The sequence below is a fragment of the Scyliorhinus torazame genome, chromosome 30 (assembly GCF_047496885.1).
Source record: "Scyliorhinus torazame isolate Kashiwa2021f chromosome 30, sScyTor2.1, whole genome shotgun sequence".
NCBI lineage: Eukaryota > Metazoa > Chordata > Chondrichthyes > Carcharhiniformes > Scyliorhinidae > Scyliorhinus > Scyliorhinus torazame.
In genome coordinates, this window is record NC_092736.1 from 29,665,993 (window position 1) to 29,682,270 (window position 16,278).

The 16,278-nt window shown below is 53.0% G+C and overlaps 1 protein-coding gene across 2 annotated transcripts in view; it reads right to left on the reverse strand.

Annotated features, from left to right (window-relative positions):
• malt3 (MALT paracaspase 3) overlaps nt 1–12,867 on the reverse strand; it is a 178,608-nt gene extending 165,741 nt beyond the window's left edge. The window contains exon 1 of one of the 2 annotated variants that reach the window (XM_072493082.1): nt 12,680–12,867. In XM_072493082.1, the coding sequence (XP_072349183.1) occupies nt 12,680–12,716 (37 nt within the window). In that variant the 5' untranslated portion in view covers nt 12,717–12,867. The remainder of the gene's footprint in view (nt 1–12,679) is intronic. The other variant, XM_072493081.1, reaches the window with a different exon arrangement.
• Nucleotides 12,868–16,278: the final 3,411 nt, after the last annotated feature.

Below are 16,278 nucleotides of genomic sequence, written 5' to 3' on the forward strand. Positions count from 1 at the left end.
AATCCCTACAGTGCAGAAGGAGGCCATTCAGCCCATCGAGTCTGCACCAACCCTCTGAAAGAGCACCTAGCCCCACTCCCCCACTCGTAACCTCTTGGACACGGAGAGGCAATTTATCATGGCCAATCCACCTAACCTGTCCACCTTTGCACTTTCGTTCTATTCGTCAGGCTGGGGAAGCAGTTTTAATTTGATGTCAAGGTTAACAATTCTATAAACGCCTGCAGCAGATCCATTGTGAATGGTTATTATGCCACCAGGATCTCTCCGGGGAAGAATCCAGTGTGTGGGCGGTAATCTGACTCGGAATTGCCACGGTTCCAACTCCAGAAGCTCGACACCACCCAGGACAAAGCAACCCGCTCCATTGGTACCCCATCGGCAAACATTCACTCCCTCCACCATCGAGGAACAGTGGCAGCCGTGTGTACCATCTGCAAGTTGTGCTGCAGGAATTAACCAAGGCTCCTTAGGCAGCACCTTTCCATACCCGCGACCGTTACCATCTAGAAGGACAAGAGCAGCAGATAACTGGGAACCCCGCCCCCTGCATGTTCTCCTCCAAGCCAATCACCATCCTGACTTGGAAATATATCACCCATTCCTTCACTGTCTCTGGATAAAAATCCTGGGAATCCCTCCCTAACAGCACTGTGGGTGTACCTCCACTACACGGACTGCAGTGGTTCAGGAAGGCAGCTCACCATCACCTTCTCAGGGGCAGTTAAGAATGGGCAAAAAATGCCGGCCTACATGCTCACCCCATTAATGAATTTTAAAATTACCAATTAAGAATGATAGGCAATGTGTAACATAGCATTTCATAGAATTTACAGTGCAGAAGGAGGCCATTCAGCCCATCAAGACTACACCGGCCCCTGAAAGAGCACCCTACCTAAGCCCACACCTCCACCCTATCCCTGTAACCCAGCAACTCCACCTAACCTTTGGACACTAGGGGCAATTTAGCATGGCCAATCCACCTAACCTGCACATCTTTGGACTGTGGGAGGAAACCGGAGCACCCGGAGGAAACCCACGCAGACACGGGGAGAACGTGCAAACTCCGCACAGACAGTGACCCAAGCCGGGAATCAAACCTGGGACCCTGGCGCTGTGAAGCTACAGTGCTAACCACTGTGCTGCCGTGCCACCCCCTGGAAATGTATTATGCAGACTTACATATGTGTGTAAAATATACGGAAAGAGTCAAAAACCAAGAACGGATATCATTCACAATTGTGAAGTTATTTAAAAGGAGGCCTCGAGACTGAATGACCATTGCTTTGAGTGAAGTCGTGCTAGATTACCTAATTCAAACATCAGTTTCCACCGAGTTTTCAGATTCCGGTGAAACTGGAATCTGAATAGTTAAATCCAAACCACCTTCTCTGCCTCGACCCCTGTGAGAAAGATTGAAGGTAACATTGGATCATAGCAATCAAGTTGAAGAAAGTATTCTATGACTAGCCATCTCCAACTATTTTGTCCAACACAATTTAAGTAAGTAAAAGAAAATCAAATTAACTGAGGGATAAATGAAAGGGGAAGTCCCAAATAGAAACTGCCTTAAATAAAGAACGAGTCACAAAGGAAACTTAAGACATCAAACAAAAATGTGATTAATAATCTTTATTGTCACAAGTAGGCATACATTAACACTGCAATGAAGTTACTGTGAAAAGCCCCTAGTCTGCACATTCTGGCACCTGATCGGGTACACGGAGGGAGAATTCAGAAATTACCTAACCTGCACGCCTTCTCCTAACTTGCCCTGCCCTGCGCCCCCTTCCTCCCCTCCGCACAATCTCCAACAGCACCCCACAATATTGCCATCATTTGGGATGGGTTACAAGGGCCAACTGATCAAACACCAACAACGTTTAGACCAGGAAGCTAAAGACAGATGTTGCGAGTTTGAAACCAAACCAGAAAACACTCCGCAGCATCTTGGGACACACATCGCCACATCGCCTGTCACACAGAGAGAGAAAAAAAATCCCCAGAGAAAAAAGTTAGCAGAAATAAATGCACCATCGGCATGAAATAAAGCAATCGCTGTTCAGCCCTGCGGGTTCAGCAAGTTCAAAACCACTCACCTTATTTTCGGTAAGTGACAGGAGCTCACTTGTGTCCAAATATTAATCATTTCAAAATCCCTCGGCTGAAACCGGACTGCGGCAGGAGAGCATTCCTGAAGTTTTTATGTTGTTGGATCAGCCTGAAGGAAAATATCTGCTCAACCAAACCCACAGCCACTCGCTTTCCATTTCTACATTTTCAGAATGGTTCCTAATAATCATTTTAAAAAGCAACCTTTGCCCTTTCCTTAAAGAAACTATTCTGGACTGATGCAACATTTCCACAAACGCCTTAGACTTAGTTTGGTGGCACTTTGTCTCTGCATTTTCTGAGAAAATTAAAGGGAGCCACAAGATATATTAGCACAGGTGTTAAAAAGCTTGGTCGAAGAGGTGACTTTTGGAGGATCGTCCAAACAGCAGAAGAGAGGCAGGAATGTCATGAGGGAATTCTAGATTCAGCTTTTGCTGCTCTTGGTATGTCCACACAACCTGACACAGCACCCAAACTGCACCCACACGGCCGCCAGCGCCCACACAGTAACTGCGTGTTGTGTGCGGATACAACCTGCCTGACCCACACTCCCACAATGGCTCCTGTAGCACGCACTGCCTGCAATGTGCATATGGATCTTCCCCTCATCTACACATTAATCCAAACATCCATTTCACTCTGCACAGAATAGAAATGCTGCCCGCACCACATATATGCACGCATGCCACTTGTAAACATACACTGTATCTGGAGCTGCCCACAGGCCGCACAGCAGGAACTGTACAAGAGACCAAGACTATTTTTTCTTCATTCGTTCATGGGATGGGCGCTTGGCTGGGTCGGCCCAGTAATCAACCATTGCCCCTTCAGGGTGGTGAGCCGCCTTCTTCAACCGCTGCAGTCCTGGTGCTGTAGGTACATCCAGTGCTGTGAGCGAGTTGATAGAATCATAGAAGTTTACAGCATGGAAACAGGCCCTTCGGCCCAACCAGTCCATGCCGCCCAGTTTTTACCATTAAGCTAGTCCCAGTTGCCCGCACTTGGCCCATAACCCTCTATACCCATCTTACCCATGTAACTATCTAAATGCTTTTTAAAAGACACAATTGTACCCGCCTCTACTACTACCTCTGGCAGCCCATTCCAGACACTCACTACCCTCTGAGTGAAGAAATTGCCCCTCTGGGCCCTTCTGAATCTCTCCCCTCTCACCTTAAACCTATGCCCTCTAGTTTTAGACTCCCCTACCTTTGGGAAAAGATGTTGACTATCTACCTTATCTATGCCCCTCATTATTTTATAGACCTCTATAAGATCACCCCTAAGCCTCCTACGCTCCAGGGAAAAAAGCCCCAGTCTATCCAGCCTCTCCTTATAACTCAAACCATCAAGTCCCGGTAACATCCTAGTAAAGCTTTTCTGCACTCTTTCTAGTTTAATAATATCCTTTCTATAATAGGGTGACCAGAACTGCACACAGTATTCCAAGTGTGGCCGTACCAATGTCTTGTACAACTTCAACAAGACGTCCCAACTCCTGTATTCAATGTTCTGACCAATGAAACCAAGCATGCCGAATGCCTTCTTCACCACCCTGTCCACCTGCGACTCCACCTTTAAGGAGCTATGAACCTGTACTCCTAGGTCTCTTTGTTCTATAACTCTCCCCAACGCCATGTCGATTTCGGCGGGAGAATCAGCTGGTGAGTCAGTTTCAGCGGGAGCAGTGCGGAAGTGGTTGCTGGGAGGTAAGTCTGTCCTTTAAAAGCACTTGTCTTTGCAGGGGCAGGCCAGTCGATTTCGGCGGGAGAATCAGCTGGTGAGTCAGTTTCAGCGGGAGCAGTGCGGAAGTGGTTGCTGGGAGGTAAGTCTGTCCTTTAAAAGCACTTGTCTTTGCAGGGGCAGGCCAGTCGATTTTGGCGGACGTGGAGCTGGCTGGTTAGTCAATTTCAGCCGGAGCTGAGAAATGTTTTTTTTTTTAAATTAGTGTTTTAGGCGGGAACAGGAAGTCGACCCGCGGACGTCTGGGAAGACCCTCACCAATAAATTCTGGTGGAGAGGATGCAGGTTCCGGGGTTTAGGTGTTTTAGTAAGCTCAGAGAAGGAGGCAAAAGAGGGGGAGGTGTGGCGCTGCTAGTCAAGAGCAGTATTACGGTGGCGGAGAGGATGCTAGATGGGGACTCATCTTCCGAGGTAGTATGGGTTGAAGTTAGAAACAGGAAAGGAGAGGTCACCCTGTTGGGAGTTTTTTATAGGCCTCCTAATAGTTCTAGGGATGGAGAGGAAAGGATGGCGAGGATGATTCTGGATAAGAGCGAAAGTAACAGGGTAGTTATTATGGGAGACTTTAACTTTCCAAATATTGACTGGAAAATATATAGTTCGAGTACAATAGATGGGTCGTTTTTTGTACAGTGTGTGCAGGAGGGTTTCCTGAAACAATATGTTGACAGGCCAACAAGAGGCGAGGCCACGTTGGATTTGGTTTTGGGTAATGAACCAGGCCAGGTGTTGGATTTGGAGGTAGGAGAGCACTTTGGGGACAGTGACCACAATTCGGTGACGTTTACGTTAATGATGGAAAGGGATAAGTATGCACCGCAGGGCAAGAGTTATAGCTGGGGGAAGGGCAATTATGATGCCATTAGACGTGACTTGGGGGGGATAAGGTGGAGAAGTAGGCTGCAAGTGTTGTGCACACTGGATAAGTGGGGCTTGTTCAAGGATCAGCTACTGCGTGTTCTTGATAAGTATGTACCGGTCAGACAGGGAGGAAGGCGTCGAGCGAGGGAACCGTGGTTTACCAAGGAAGTGGAATCTCTTGTTAAGAGGAAGAAGGAGGCCTATGTGAAGATGAGGTGTGATATGATCAGGGATAGTCAGCATGGCTTTGTGAAGGGTAGATCATGCCTCACAAACCTTATTGAGTTCGTTGAGAAGGTGACTGAACAGGTAGACGAGGGTAGAGCAGTTGATGTGGTGTATATGGATTTCAGCAAAGCGTTTGATAAGGTTCCCCACGGTAGGCTATTGCAAAAAATACGGAGGCTGGGGATTGAGGGTGATTTAGAGAGGTGGATCAGAAATTGGCTGGCTGAAAGAAGACAGAGGGTGGTGGTTGATGGGAAATGTTCAGAATGGAGTACAGTCACAAGTGGAGTACCACAAGGATCTGTTCTGGGGCCGTTGCTGTTTGTCATTTTTATCAATGACCTAGAGGAAGGCGCAGAAGGCTGGGTGAGTAAATTTGCAGACGATACTAAAGTCGGTGGTGTTGTCGATAGTGTGGAAGGATGTAGCAGGTTACAGAGGGATATAGATAAGCTGCAGAGCTGGGCTGAGAGGTGGCAAATGGAGTTTAATGCAGAGAAGTGTGAGGTGATTCACTTTGGAAGGAATAACAGGAATGCGGAATATTTGGCTAATGGTAAAGTTCTTGGAAGTGTGGATGAGCAGAGGGATCTAGGTGTCCATGTACATAGATCCCTGAAAGTTACCACCCAGGTTGATAGGGTGGTGAAGAAGGCCTATGGAGTGTTGGCCTTTATTGGTAGAGGGATTGAGTTCCGGAGTCAGGAGGTCATGTTGCAGCTGTACAGAACTCTGGTACGGCCGCATTTGGAGTATTGCGTACAGTTCTGGTCACCGCATTATAGGAAGGACGTGGAGGCTTTGGAACGGGTGCAGAGGAGATTTACCAGGATGTTGCCTGGTATGGAGGGAAAATCTTATGAGGAAAGGCTGATGGACTTGAGGTTATTTTTGTTCGAGAGAAGAAGGTTAAGAGGAGACTTAATAGAGGCATACAAAATGATCAGGGGGTTGGATAGGGTGGACAGTGAGGGCCTTCTCCCGCGGATGGATATGGCTGGCACGAGGGGACATAACTTTAAACTGAGGGGTAATAGATATAGGACAGAGGTCAGAGGTAGGTTCTTTACGCAAAGAGTAGTGAGGCCGTGGAATGCCCTACCTGCTACAGTAGTGAACTCGCCAACATTGAGGGCATTTAAAAGTTTATTGGATAAACATATGGATGATAATGGCATAGTGTAGGTTAGATGGCTTTTGTTTCGGTGCAACATCGTGGGCCGAAGGGCCTGTACTGCGCTGTATTGTTCTATGTTCTATGTTCTATTAACTGAGTAGGTCCTGGCCTGATTCGATCTGCCAAAATGAATCACCTCACATTTATCTAAATTAAACTCCATCTGCCATTCGTCGGCCCTGATGGTGGCGTAGTGACAATGTCACTGGACTAGTAATCCAGGGGCCCGGGATAATGCGTGGGTTCAAACCCCACCACGGCAGTTGAAGTCAATCGATAAATTTGGAATTAAAAGCGGATTTCGGTAGCAGGGAACGTAGAACAATTTCCGACTTGGTCCCAGCAGCTCTATTGTCGTCAACAGTTTGGTTTTATAAGTGACTGTTCTGTTTCCAAGCCTCACTTCACTGTGTGATTGACTTTGCTTGATTCAAACAGTTAGATGATTAAAAAAAAACCCTGCCAATAGAGAACTTGCCACAATCAGGAGTAGACACCCCCCCCCCCCCCCCATGAGGATAAATATACTGCCCCAAAACACAGAAAATAGAGCAGGAGTTGGCCATTTGGCCCATTGCGCCTGCACTGACCCTCTGAAAGAGCACATTACCTAGGCACCTAGACACATTACCACACACCACCGTCCCATCCCCGTAATCACACCCAACCTTTTGGACACTAAGGGCAATTTATCACGGCCAATCCACCTAACCTGCACATCTTTGGACTGTGGGAGGAAACTGGAGCACCCGGAGGAAACCCACGCACACACGGGGAGGACGTGCAGACTCCGCGCAGACAGTGACCCAAGCCGGCATCGGCTGATGTCGAGCTCATTGAGCGTTGTTGGAGCTGAGCTCATCCAGGCAAGTGGGGAGTATTCCATCACACTCCTGACTTGAGCCTTGTTGATGGTGGGCAGGCTTTGGCGAGTCAGGAGGTGAGTTACCTGCCACAGGAGAAGGAATAATGTGCAGGGTGATGGGGAGAAAATGGGGGAATGGAACTAAATGAGTCGCTCATACAGTGAGCTGGTGCACACACAGTGGGCTGAATGGCCTCTTCCTGCACTGTAACGATGCTGTGGACCCATGAGCAAAACAGGCACCCCCTCCATTTTCCTTTTGTTCTCAGTCAGCTGTTCGATATCCTTGAAAAAAATGTTCTTCTGAGATTTACCTGGACGTTGAATTCATGCCAAAAATCACAGTCAGAAGTCTTACAACACCAGGTTAAAGTCCAACAGGTTTGTTTCCAATCACTAGATAAGACTTCTGACTGTGCTCACCCCAGTTCAACGCCGGCATCTCCCCATCATAATCCCAATGATTGAGAGAGAAACTATTTGGATTAGAGGGAGTCACGTTGGGACACATAGGGTAGAAGTAAGAAGAAATCAGAGAAAGAAACTGACTGTTTGAGGGTTATGAGTGCGATCGAAACCATCGAATCCCTGCAGTGCAGAAGGATGTCATTCGGCCCATCGAGTCTGCACCGACACTCTGAAAGAGTACCCGACCTTGGCCCACTCCCCCGCCCTTTCCCCGCAACCCCACCTAACCTGCACACCTTTGGTCGGTGATAGGAAACCGGAGCACCCGGAGGAAACCCACGCGGACACGGGGAGAACGTGCAGACTCCGCGCAGACAGTCACCTGAAGCCTGAATTGAACCCGGGTCCCTGGCCTGGTGAGGCAGCAGTGCGTGCAGAATGCATACAGCTGTTGCTTTTGGCTTTTTTGCCAATTACTTTATGTCTATCCCTACGGTTACCAAGGCCATCCAACACTGTAAACAGCATCTCTTTATTTACTATCTCAAAAAATCAAAAGGTTTTGAACACATCGAACCAATCTCCAAACGGATTGCGGGCGGGATTCTCTGCTTGTCGATTTCGGAATCACTGATCGGGCGGAGAATCCCTTTTTCCGACCGAATTGGGGGCGGCGCCCTTTTTCAGATGCTCCGCCCCCTCCAAAACGGCATCATCGAGGAGAACGCCGCCTGCTGTTGGGACAGCCTCAGGACGTTACCGGAAGGCCCTCCCCTGATGGGCCGAGTTCCCAACTACACGGTTGACTGATGGGGGCGGGATTCTCCGACCCCCCTGCCGGTCGGAGGATCGCCGGGTGGCGGCGTGAATCCCGCCCCGCCGCTCCGACGCCGGCTGCCGAATTCTCCGCCGCCGGTTATTTGGCGGGGGCGGGGATTGCGCCGCGCCTGTCAGGGGTTGATGGCAGTGCCCCCCCCCCCTGGCGATTCTCTGCTCCATGATGGGTCAAGCGGCCGCCTGTTTTCGGCCAGTCCCGCCGGCGTGAATTACACAAGGTTTGTTCTGGCGGGACCTGGCTCGGAGGGCAGCCTGCGGAGACGTCGCGGGAGGGATCCGCCTGGCCCGCGTTCGGGGCCCACCGATCTGCGGGTGGGCCTGTGCCGTGAGGGCACTCTGTCCCTCTGCGCCGGCCGCTGGAAGGCTCCGCCATGGCTGGCGCGGTGAAGAAATCCCCTGCGCACGCGCTGGCGCTCCTGCGCATGCGCCAACTCGCGCCGGAAGGCGGAGGCCCTTCGGCACCAATCACGCCAGCGCCGGCCGAGCCCCCGAAGGCGCGGAGGATTCCGCACCGCACCTCCCGGGCGGCCCGACGCCGGTGTTGTACACGCCACTCTTTGGTGCCGGTACGGCCCGCCCGCCGGATACCGCGCATGTGTCCAGCGCCGCCACAGTCGGGCGCGTGCCGTGCCCCTGGCCGGGGGTCTTGGCCGAGGGCTGGGGGTGGCAAGGGGATGTCCAGGTTGCCACTGTGCGCACGCACGGCCTCGGACCCGGCAATTCTCAGGCCGTTTATTTCGTGATGGTCGTGCGTTTTACGTGGCGCGGCTGCTAGCCCCTCACAGGGCGGAGGATCGGTGCTGGGGTCTCACCGGTTATTTTCATCATAAAACTAGACACTTCCTCCGAACACAGCCTCAAAATCGGAGAATCAGAGCCCAGTGTCTTTGAACTCGGAGCTAAATCATTCCTCATCTGCCCAGACAGATGAATCCCGCCACCACTGCCTCCTTTGGTTCCTTATCAATCTCCCCCGAATACCTCTCTCGGCAAAGATACGCTCAGCTGTCATCACTCTCGATTTGAGCCAGTTCTCAGCTACTGTTCAGCAACTGCTCCTGCCCACAGCTCACCAGCCAGCCTGGGTGTGCTACCCTCCCACAGGACCCCTGGCACTGCCCACCCCCTCCAACCCTCTTCCTCTCCTCTGGGGCTCTGCATCCGGGAACATGGGGCTTAACCCCTCGTACACACCGGTGTGACCACAGCTCCTCCTCGTTCTCAGCACCCAGAGTTCGGGGTTTAAGCAACTGTGAGTCGCTTCTGAGTACGTGGGGGGGGGGGGGTCACCCAGGACACACGGCGGGGGGGAGGGGTCACCCAGGACACACGGCGGGGGGGGGGGTCACCCAGGACACACAGAGCGGGGGGGGGGGTCACCCAGGACACACAGAGCGGGGGGGGGGTCACCCAGGACACACAGAGCGGGGGGGGGGTCACCCAGGACACACGGCGGGGGGGGGGGTCACGCAGGACACACAGAGCGGGGGGGGTCACCCAGGACACACAGAGCGGGGGGGGGTCACCCAGGACACACGACAGGGGGGGGGGGGGGTCACCCAGGACACACAGAGCGGGGGGGGGGTCACCCAGGACACACAGAGCGGGGGGGGGGTCACCCAGGACACACAGAGCGGGGGGGGTCACCCAGGACACACAGAGCGGGGGGGGGGTCACCCAGGACACACAGAGCGGGGGGGGGGGTCACCCAGGACACACAGAGCGGGGGGGGGGTTCACCCAGGACACACGGCAGGGGGGGGGGGTCACCCAGGACACACAGAGCGGGGTGGGTCACCCAGGACACACAGAGCGGGGGGGGTCACCCAGGACACACAGAGCGGGGGGGGGTCACCCAGGACACACAGAGCGGGGGGGGGTCACCCAGGACACACAGAGCGGGGGGGGGGGGGTCACCCAGGACACACAGAGCGGGGGGGGGGGGGGGGTCACCCAGGACACACAGAGCGGGGGGGGGGGTCACCCAGGACACACAGAGCGGGGGGGGGGTCACCCAGGACACACAGAGCGGGGGGGGGGTCACCCAGGACACACAGAGCGGGGGGGGGGGGTCACCCAGGACACACAGAGCGGGGGGGGGTCACCCAGGACACACAGAGCGGGGGGGGGTCACCCAGGACACACAGAGCGGGGGGGGGTCACCCAGGACACACGGCAGGGGGGGGGGGGTCACCCAGGACACACAGAGCGGGGGGGGGTCACCCAGGACACACAGAGCGGGGGGGGGGGGTCACCCAGGACACACGGCAGGGGGGGGGTCACCCAGGACACACGGCAGGGGGGGGGTCACCCAGGACACACAGAGCTGGGGGGGTCACCCAGGACACACAGAGCGGGGGGGGGTCACCCAGGACACACGGCGGGGGCGGGGGGTCACCCAGGACACACGGCGGGGGGGGGGTGGGTCACCCAGGACACACAGAGCGGGGAGGGGGTCACCCAGGACACACAGAGCGGGGGGGGGGGTCACCCAGGACACACGGCAGGGGGGGGGGTCACCCAGGACACACGGCAGGGGGGGGGTCACCCAGGACACACAGAGCTGGGGGGGTCACCCAGGACACACAGAGCGGGGGGGGGGGTCACCCAGGACACACGGCGGGGGCGGGGGGTCACCCAGGACACACGGCGGGGGGGGGGGTGGGTCACCCAGGACACACAGAGCGGGGAGGGGGTCACCCAGGACACACAGAGCGGGGGGGGGGGTCACCCAGGACACACGGCAGGGGGGGGGGGTCACCCAGGACACACGGCAGGGGGGGGGGGTCACCCAGGACACACGGCAGGGGGGGGGGGGGTCACCCAGGACACACAGAGCGGGGTGGGTCACCCAGGACACACAGAGCGGGGGGGGGGGTCACCCAGGACACACGGCGGGGGGGGGGTCACCCAGGACACACAGAGCGGGGGGGGGGGTCACCCAGGACACACGGCAGGGGGGGGGGTCACCCAGGACACACGGCAGGGGGGGGTCACCCAGGACACACAGAGCTGGGGGGGTCACCCAGGACACACAGAGCGGGGGGGGGGGGGGTCACCCAGGACACACGGCGGGGGCGGGGGGTCACCCAGGACACACGGCGGGGGGGGGGGGGTGGGTCACCCAGGACACACAGAGCGGGGGGGGGGGTCACCCAGGACACACAGAGCGGGGGGGGGGTCACCCAGGACACACGGCAGGGGGGGGGGGTCACCCAGGACACACGGCAGGGGGGGGGGGTCACCCAGGACACACGGCAGGGGGTGGGGGGGTCACCCAGGACACACAGAGCGGGGGGGGTCACCCAGGACACACAGAGCGGGGGGGGGGGGGGGGTCAGCCAGGACACACAGAGCGGGGGGGGGGGGGTCACCCAGGACACACAGAGCGGGGGGGGGGGTCACCCAGGACACACAGAGCGGGGGGGGGGGGGTCACCCAGGACACACAGAGCGGGGGGGGGGGTCACCCAGGACACACAGAGCGGGGGGGGGGGGGTCACCCAGGACACACAGAGCTGGGGGGGGGGGGGGGTCACCCAAGACACACAGAGCATCTCCGAGCTCCCAAATGGCAACTCCCGGCGAGGACTCTCAGACCTCCATGTTGTTTCAAAAGAAATCTAACTTCCTCAGAAACTATTTTAAAAATGTTTTTACATTTAAAGCCAACTTATCGTTGGCAATCCACCTACCCTGCACATCTCCTTGGGTTGTGGGGGTGAGACCCACGCAGACACGGGAGAACACGCAAACTCCACCCGGACAGTTGTTAGTAACCCTTTTTACCCCCAGATCAGCTTTCTACTCAAATCGATTCAATTTAACCTTATAATAATAATCCTTAGTGTCACAAGTAGGCTTACATTAACACTGCAATGAAGTTCCTGTGAAAAGCCCCTAGTCGACACACTCCGGCGCCTGTTCGGGTACACAGAGGGAGAATTCAAAATGTCCAATTCACCCAACAGCGCGTCTTTCGGGACTTGTGGGAGGAAACCGGAGCGCCCGGAGGAAACCCACAACACGAGGAGAACGTGCAGACTCCGCACAGACAGTGACCCAAGCCGGGAATCGAACCTGGGACCCTGGCGCTGTGAAAGAACAGTGCTGACCACTGTGCCACCCTGAACCTTTTCGATGGCGGTGTCTCAAATGAGTCCCTTTGAATTTTACCCCTTCAGTTACCCCCTGAAATTCCCCCACTCACCTCCTCCCAACAGTCTCCCAACTCTACTCATTAACACAGGGAGAGGAGGCAACAGATTCTGCTGGTCAAAGCTCCCTTGCTGGGAAAGGGTCGGGTCGACAGGATGTTTGTTTTCCCACCCACTCATTTTGGGAACCCACTCTCCCAAGTTGCTGTTTTTGTTTGTTGCAGAGGTGGCTGTCGATTTCAGCCCTGAAATTGCCCCGCTGCGCGCGCGTGTGTCTTTCAGTCCCTTACCTGAGGACACGGCGGTCGCTCTGGACACCGCCGGCATCGGGGACGCTCCGCCCAGCCGGGTGGGGGGGCCAACTTCCCACAACTTGCCAACTTCTGCCCAAACTTCAGGGCCACCGTGTAGCTGCTGAGCGGACAACCCGCAAACATACAACCGACTCCTGGCCGCCAGGAAAAAAAATCCCCGGAAGTTAATTCACATGAAACAGAGAGACACACAGAGACAAACTAGAGAAAAAAACTTTATGGAAAGTTCCGCCACACATTTCGAGGCTCCTCTAGGTCCTAACGCCTCCTGCCTAAATAACACCATTCCTCCCTCAGAAGGTCTTGCTGAACAATTGCATCATTTACATATAGAACATAGAACCGTACAGCACAGTACAGGCCCTTCGGCCCTCGATGTTGTGCCGAGCATTGTCCGAAACCAAGATCAAGCTATCCCACTCCCTGTCATTCTGGTGAGCTCCATGTGCCTATCCAATAACCGCTTGAAAGTTCCTAAAGTGTCCGACTCCACTATCACAGCAGACAGTCCATTCCACACCCTAATCACTCTCTGAGTAAAGAATACCTCAGACATCCCTCCTATATCTCCCACCCTGAATCTTATAGTTATGCCCCCTTGTAACAGCTACATCCACCCGAGGAAAAAGTCACTGAACGTCCATTCTATCCCTCTCATCATCTTATGCACTTCAATTAAGTCACCTTTCATCCTCCTTCGCTCCAATGAGAAAAGCCCTAGCTCCCTCAACCTTTCCTCGTAAGACCTACCTTCCAATCCAGGCAGCATCCTGGTAAATCTCCTTTGCACCCTTTCCAATGCTTCCACATCCTTCCTGTAACGAGGTGACTAGCACTGCACACAATACTCCAAACGTGGTCTAACCAAGGTCTTGCACAGTTACAGCATAACCTCTCGGCTCTTAAACTCAATCCCCCTATTAATAAATGCGAACACGCTTTCTTCACGGCTCTATCCACTTGGGTGGCAACTTTCAGAGATCTATGGACATGAACTCCAAGATCTCTCTGCTCCTCCACATTCTTCAGAACCCTGCCGTTAACCCTGTTACCCACATTGATATGTATTGATAATGAAAAGAAAAAATCCCCAGCAAGAGTGTGATTGCATTTGGAGCCTTTCAAAGTATCAACAGGTTTGTTTGGAATCACTAGCTTTAGGAGGGCAGCTCCTTCATCAGGTGAGTGAGTTTCAAATTATCATTGCGGATAAGGATGAGTTCTGGTTTCTTACTGTAATATCCCGCGTGGGGCCCACGGGATGGGAATGCTTGTCTTCTCTGTGCTCCTTGCGGAGTCCGCGCTCCCCCCCGCTGGGGGTGGGGTATCAGTTACCCAGTGTATATGAAGGACTGGTTAGATGAGGAATGGTTGAGGACTCTGGGTCTGTATTCGTTGGAGTTTAGAAGGATGAGGTGGGATCCCATTGAAACTTACAGGATACTGCGAGGCCTGGATAGAGTGGATGTGGAGAGGATGTTTTCACTTGCAGGAAAAACTAGAAGCAGAGACACCATCTCAGACTGAAGGGACGATCCTTTAAAACAGAGATGAGGAGGAATTTCTTCAGCCAGAGGGTGGTGAATCTGTGGAACTCTTTGCCGCAGAAGGCTGTGGAGGCCAAATCACTGAGTGTCTTTAAGACAGAGGTAGATAGGTTCTTGATTAATAAGGAGATCAGGGGTTATGGGGAGAAGGCAGGAGAATGGGGATGAGAAAATATCAGCCGTGATCGAATGGCGAGCAGACTCGATGGGCCAAGTGGCCTAATTCTGCTCCTATATCTTATGGTCTTAGTATACCAGGCATTCGATGACACTGAGAGGATGAACAATCCTGAAAATACCAGAGAACTGGGAAACTCTCAGAAACAGCAATGGTTTTAAAGAGCAGAATTTCACATACGCTGCACATTCCATAGAACAGATTGCAGGCAGTGAGTTAAATATTGTAACGAAAAGGGCAAGTCACTGAGTGTCTTTAAGACAGAGATAGATAGGTTCTTGATTAATAAGGGGATCAGGGGTTAAGGGGAGAAGGCAGGAGAATGGGGATGAGAAACGTATCAGCTGTGATTGAATGTGGAGCAGATTCGACGGGCCGAATGGCCTAATTTTGCTTCTATGTCTTATGATCTCATGGTATATAAGGTTGGCCAGTAAGGTACCGACCAGAGAAGCACCTGGTCGGGGTCTACCGGGGAATGTAAATGTGTTGTTTGTAAATACAACTTTGGTCTTTTACCTGGTTGAACTCTCCGTGCCCTTATTAAACTCGGTATCACAGTGGATAAGTTAATCATACATCAGCCTAAACAACGTTCAGCACCATGGCATGGCTTCACATCCGTGATATATCCTCCACAGTTGAGCCGTGGACCGTGTGCACTTGAAGTCACCTTTGATTTTCACCTGGGCTTAATCTGGACACAGCGATACCCACAAGGAGCGAATTGAATCAAGGAATCCGGTCGATCCATTTTGCTGATGTTCGTTTTTTGGCTGTGGGGGTAAATGGATACCACAGAATCCACAAAGTGGAGTCTGGCCAACATTTATCCCTTCAGCCAAAAAAGGACATAATTGAAACAGACTGACCAACCCTGGAGGACTCCAAGCATAGAAATTGTGCCAGGGGCTCTTTTATGCTGGGAGGGCAGACGGGGCCTCAGTTTCTTGTCTCGTCAAAAGACGGCCTTTCCAACAGCGTGGCACTCTCTCTCAGGGGCGCGCTGACGTTCCTGAGGTGGGACTTGACGCCATGACCTTCAGGTGAGAATGCTGCCAGTAAGTCAAGGCTGACATCATGAAATTATGCCCGAAGGGAACGGCACCCACCTTCCCGCTTTGCGTTTGCTGAGGACAGTGATTACCAAGCATTTATGTTTGCGGACTAATTAAGCGGGTTAACAGACACCATGGATCACCAGCCAGCCACACTCTCACCTAATCACTGCAAGATAAATCAACAGAATGATCAAACTGGTGCATTCTCCACACCTCTACCAATCAGAGCCCACTTGCCAACCAATCAGCATTGTCTTACCATGAAGTGTAAATTGTTGTCCCCTTCACAATTGGTTTTCTTGCATACTGGACTGATAAGTGCGAGACAAAAAGCTTCGACATGCCTCTTTCTTCAGCGATACTCTTCAGAATTAATGGCAAACTATAAATATTTCACTGCTTTTTAAATGTGATATGTTTATGAGCATTAATTTTTTGAAGTTAAATATCGTAAGTAAATTATTAAATCGAGCCAGAAACAAAAGTGTAGATATTTTCACATTTTAAACATCATTAGTACAAGAGAAAACATTTATTTGGAACAACCTAAACCTCATAGAACATAGAACATTACAGCGCAGTACAGGCCCTTCGGCCCTCGATGTTGCGCCGACCTGTGAAACCGCTCTAAAGCCCATCTACACTATTCCCTTATCGTCCATATGTCTATCCAATAACCATTTGAATGCCCTTAGTGTTGGCAAGTCCACTAGTGTTGCAGGCAGGGCATTCCACGCCCTTACTACTCTCTGAGTAACTGAGTAAAGAACCTACCTCTGACATCTGTCT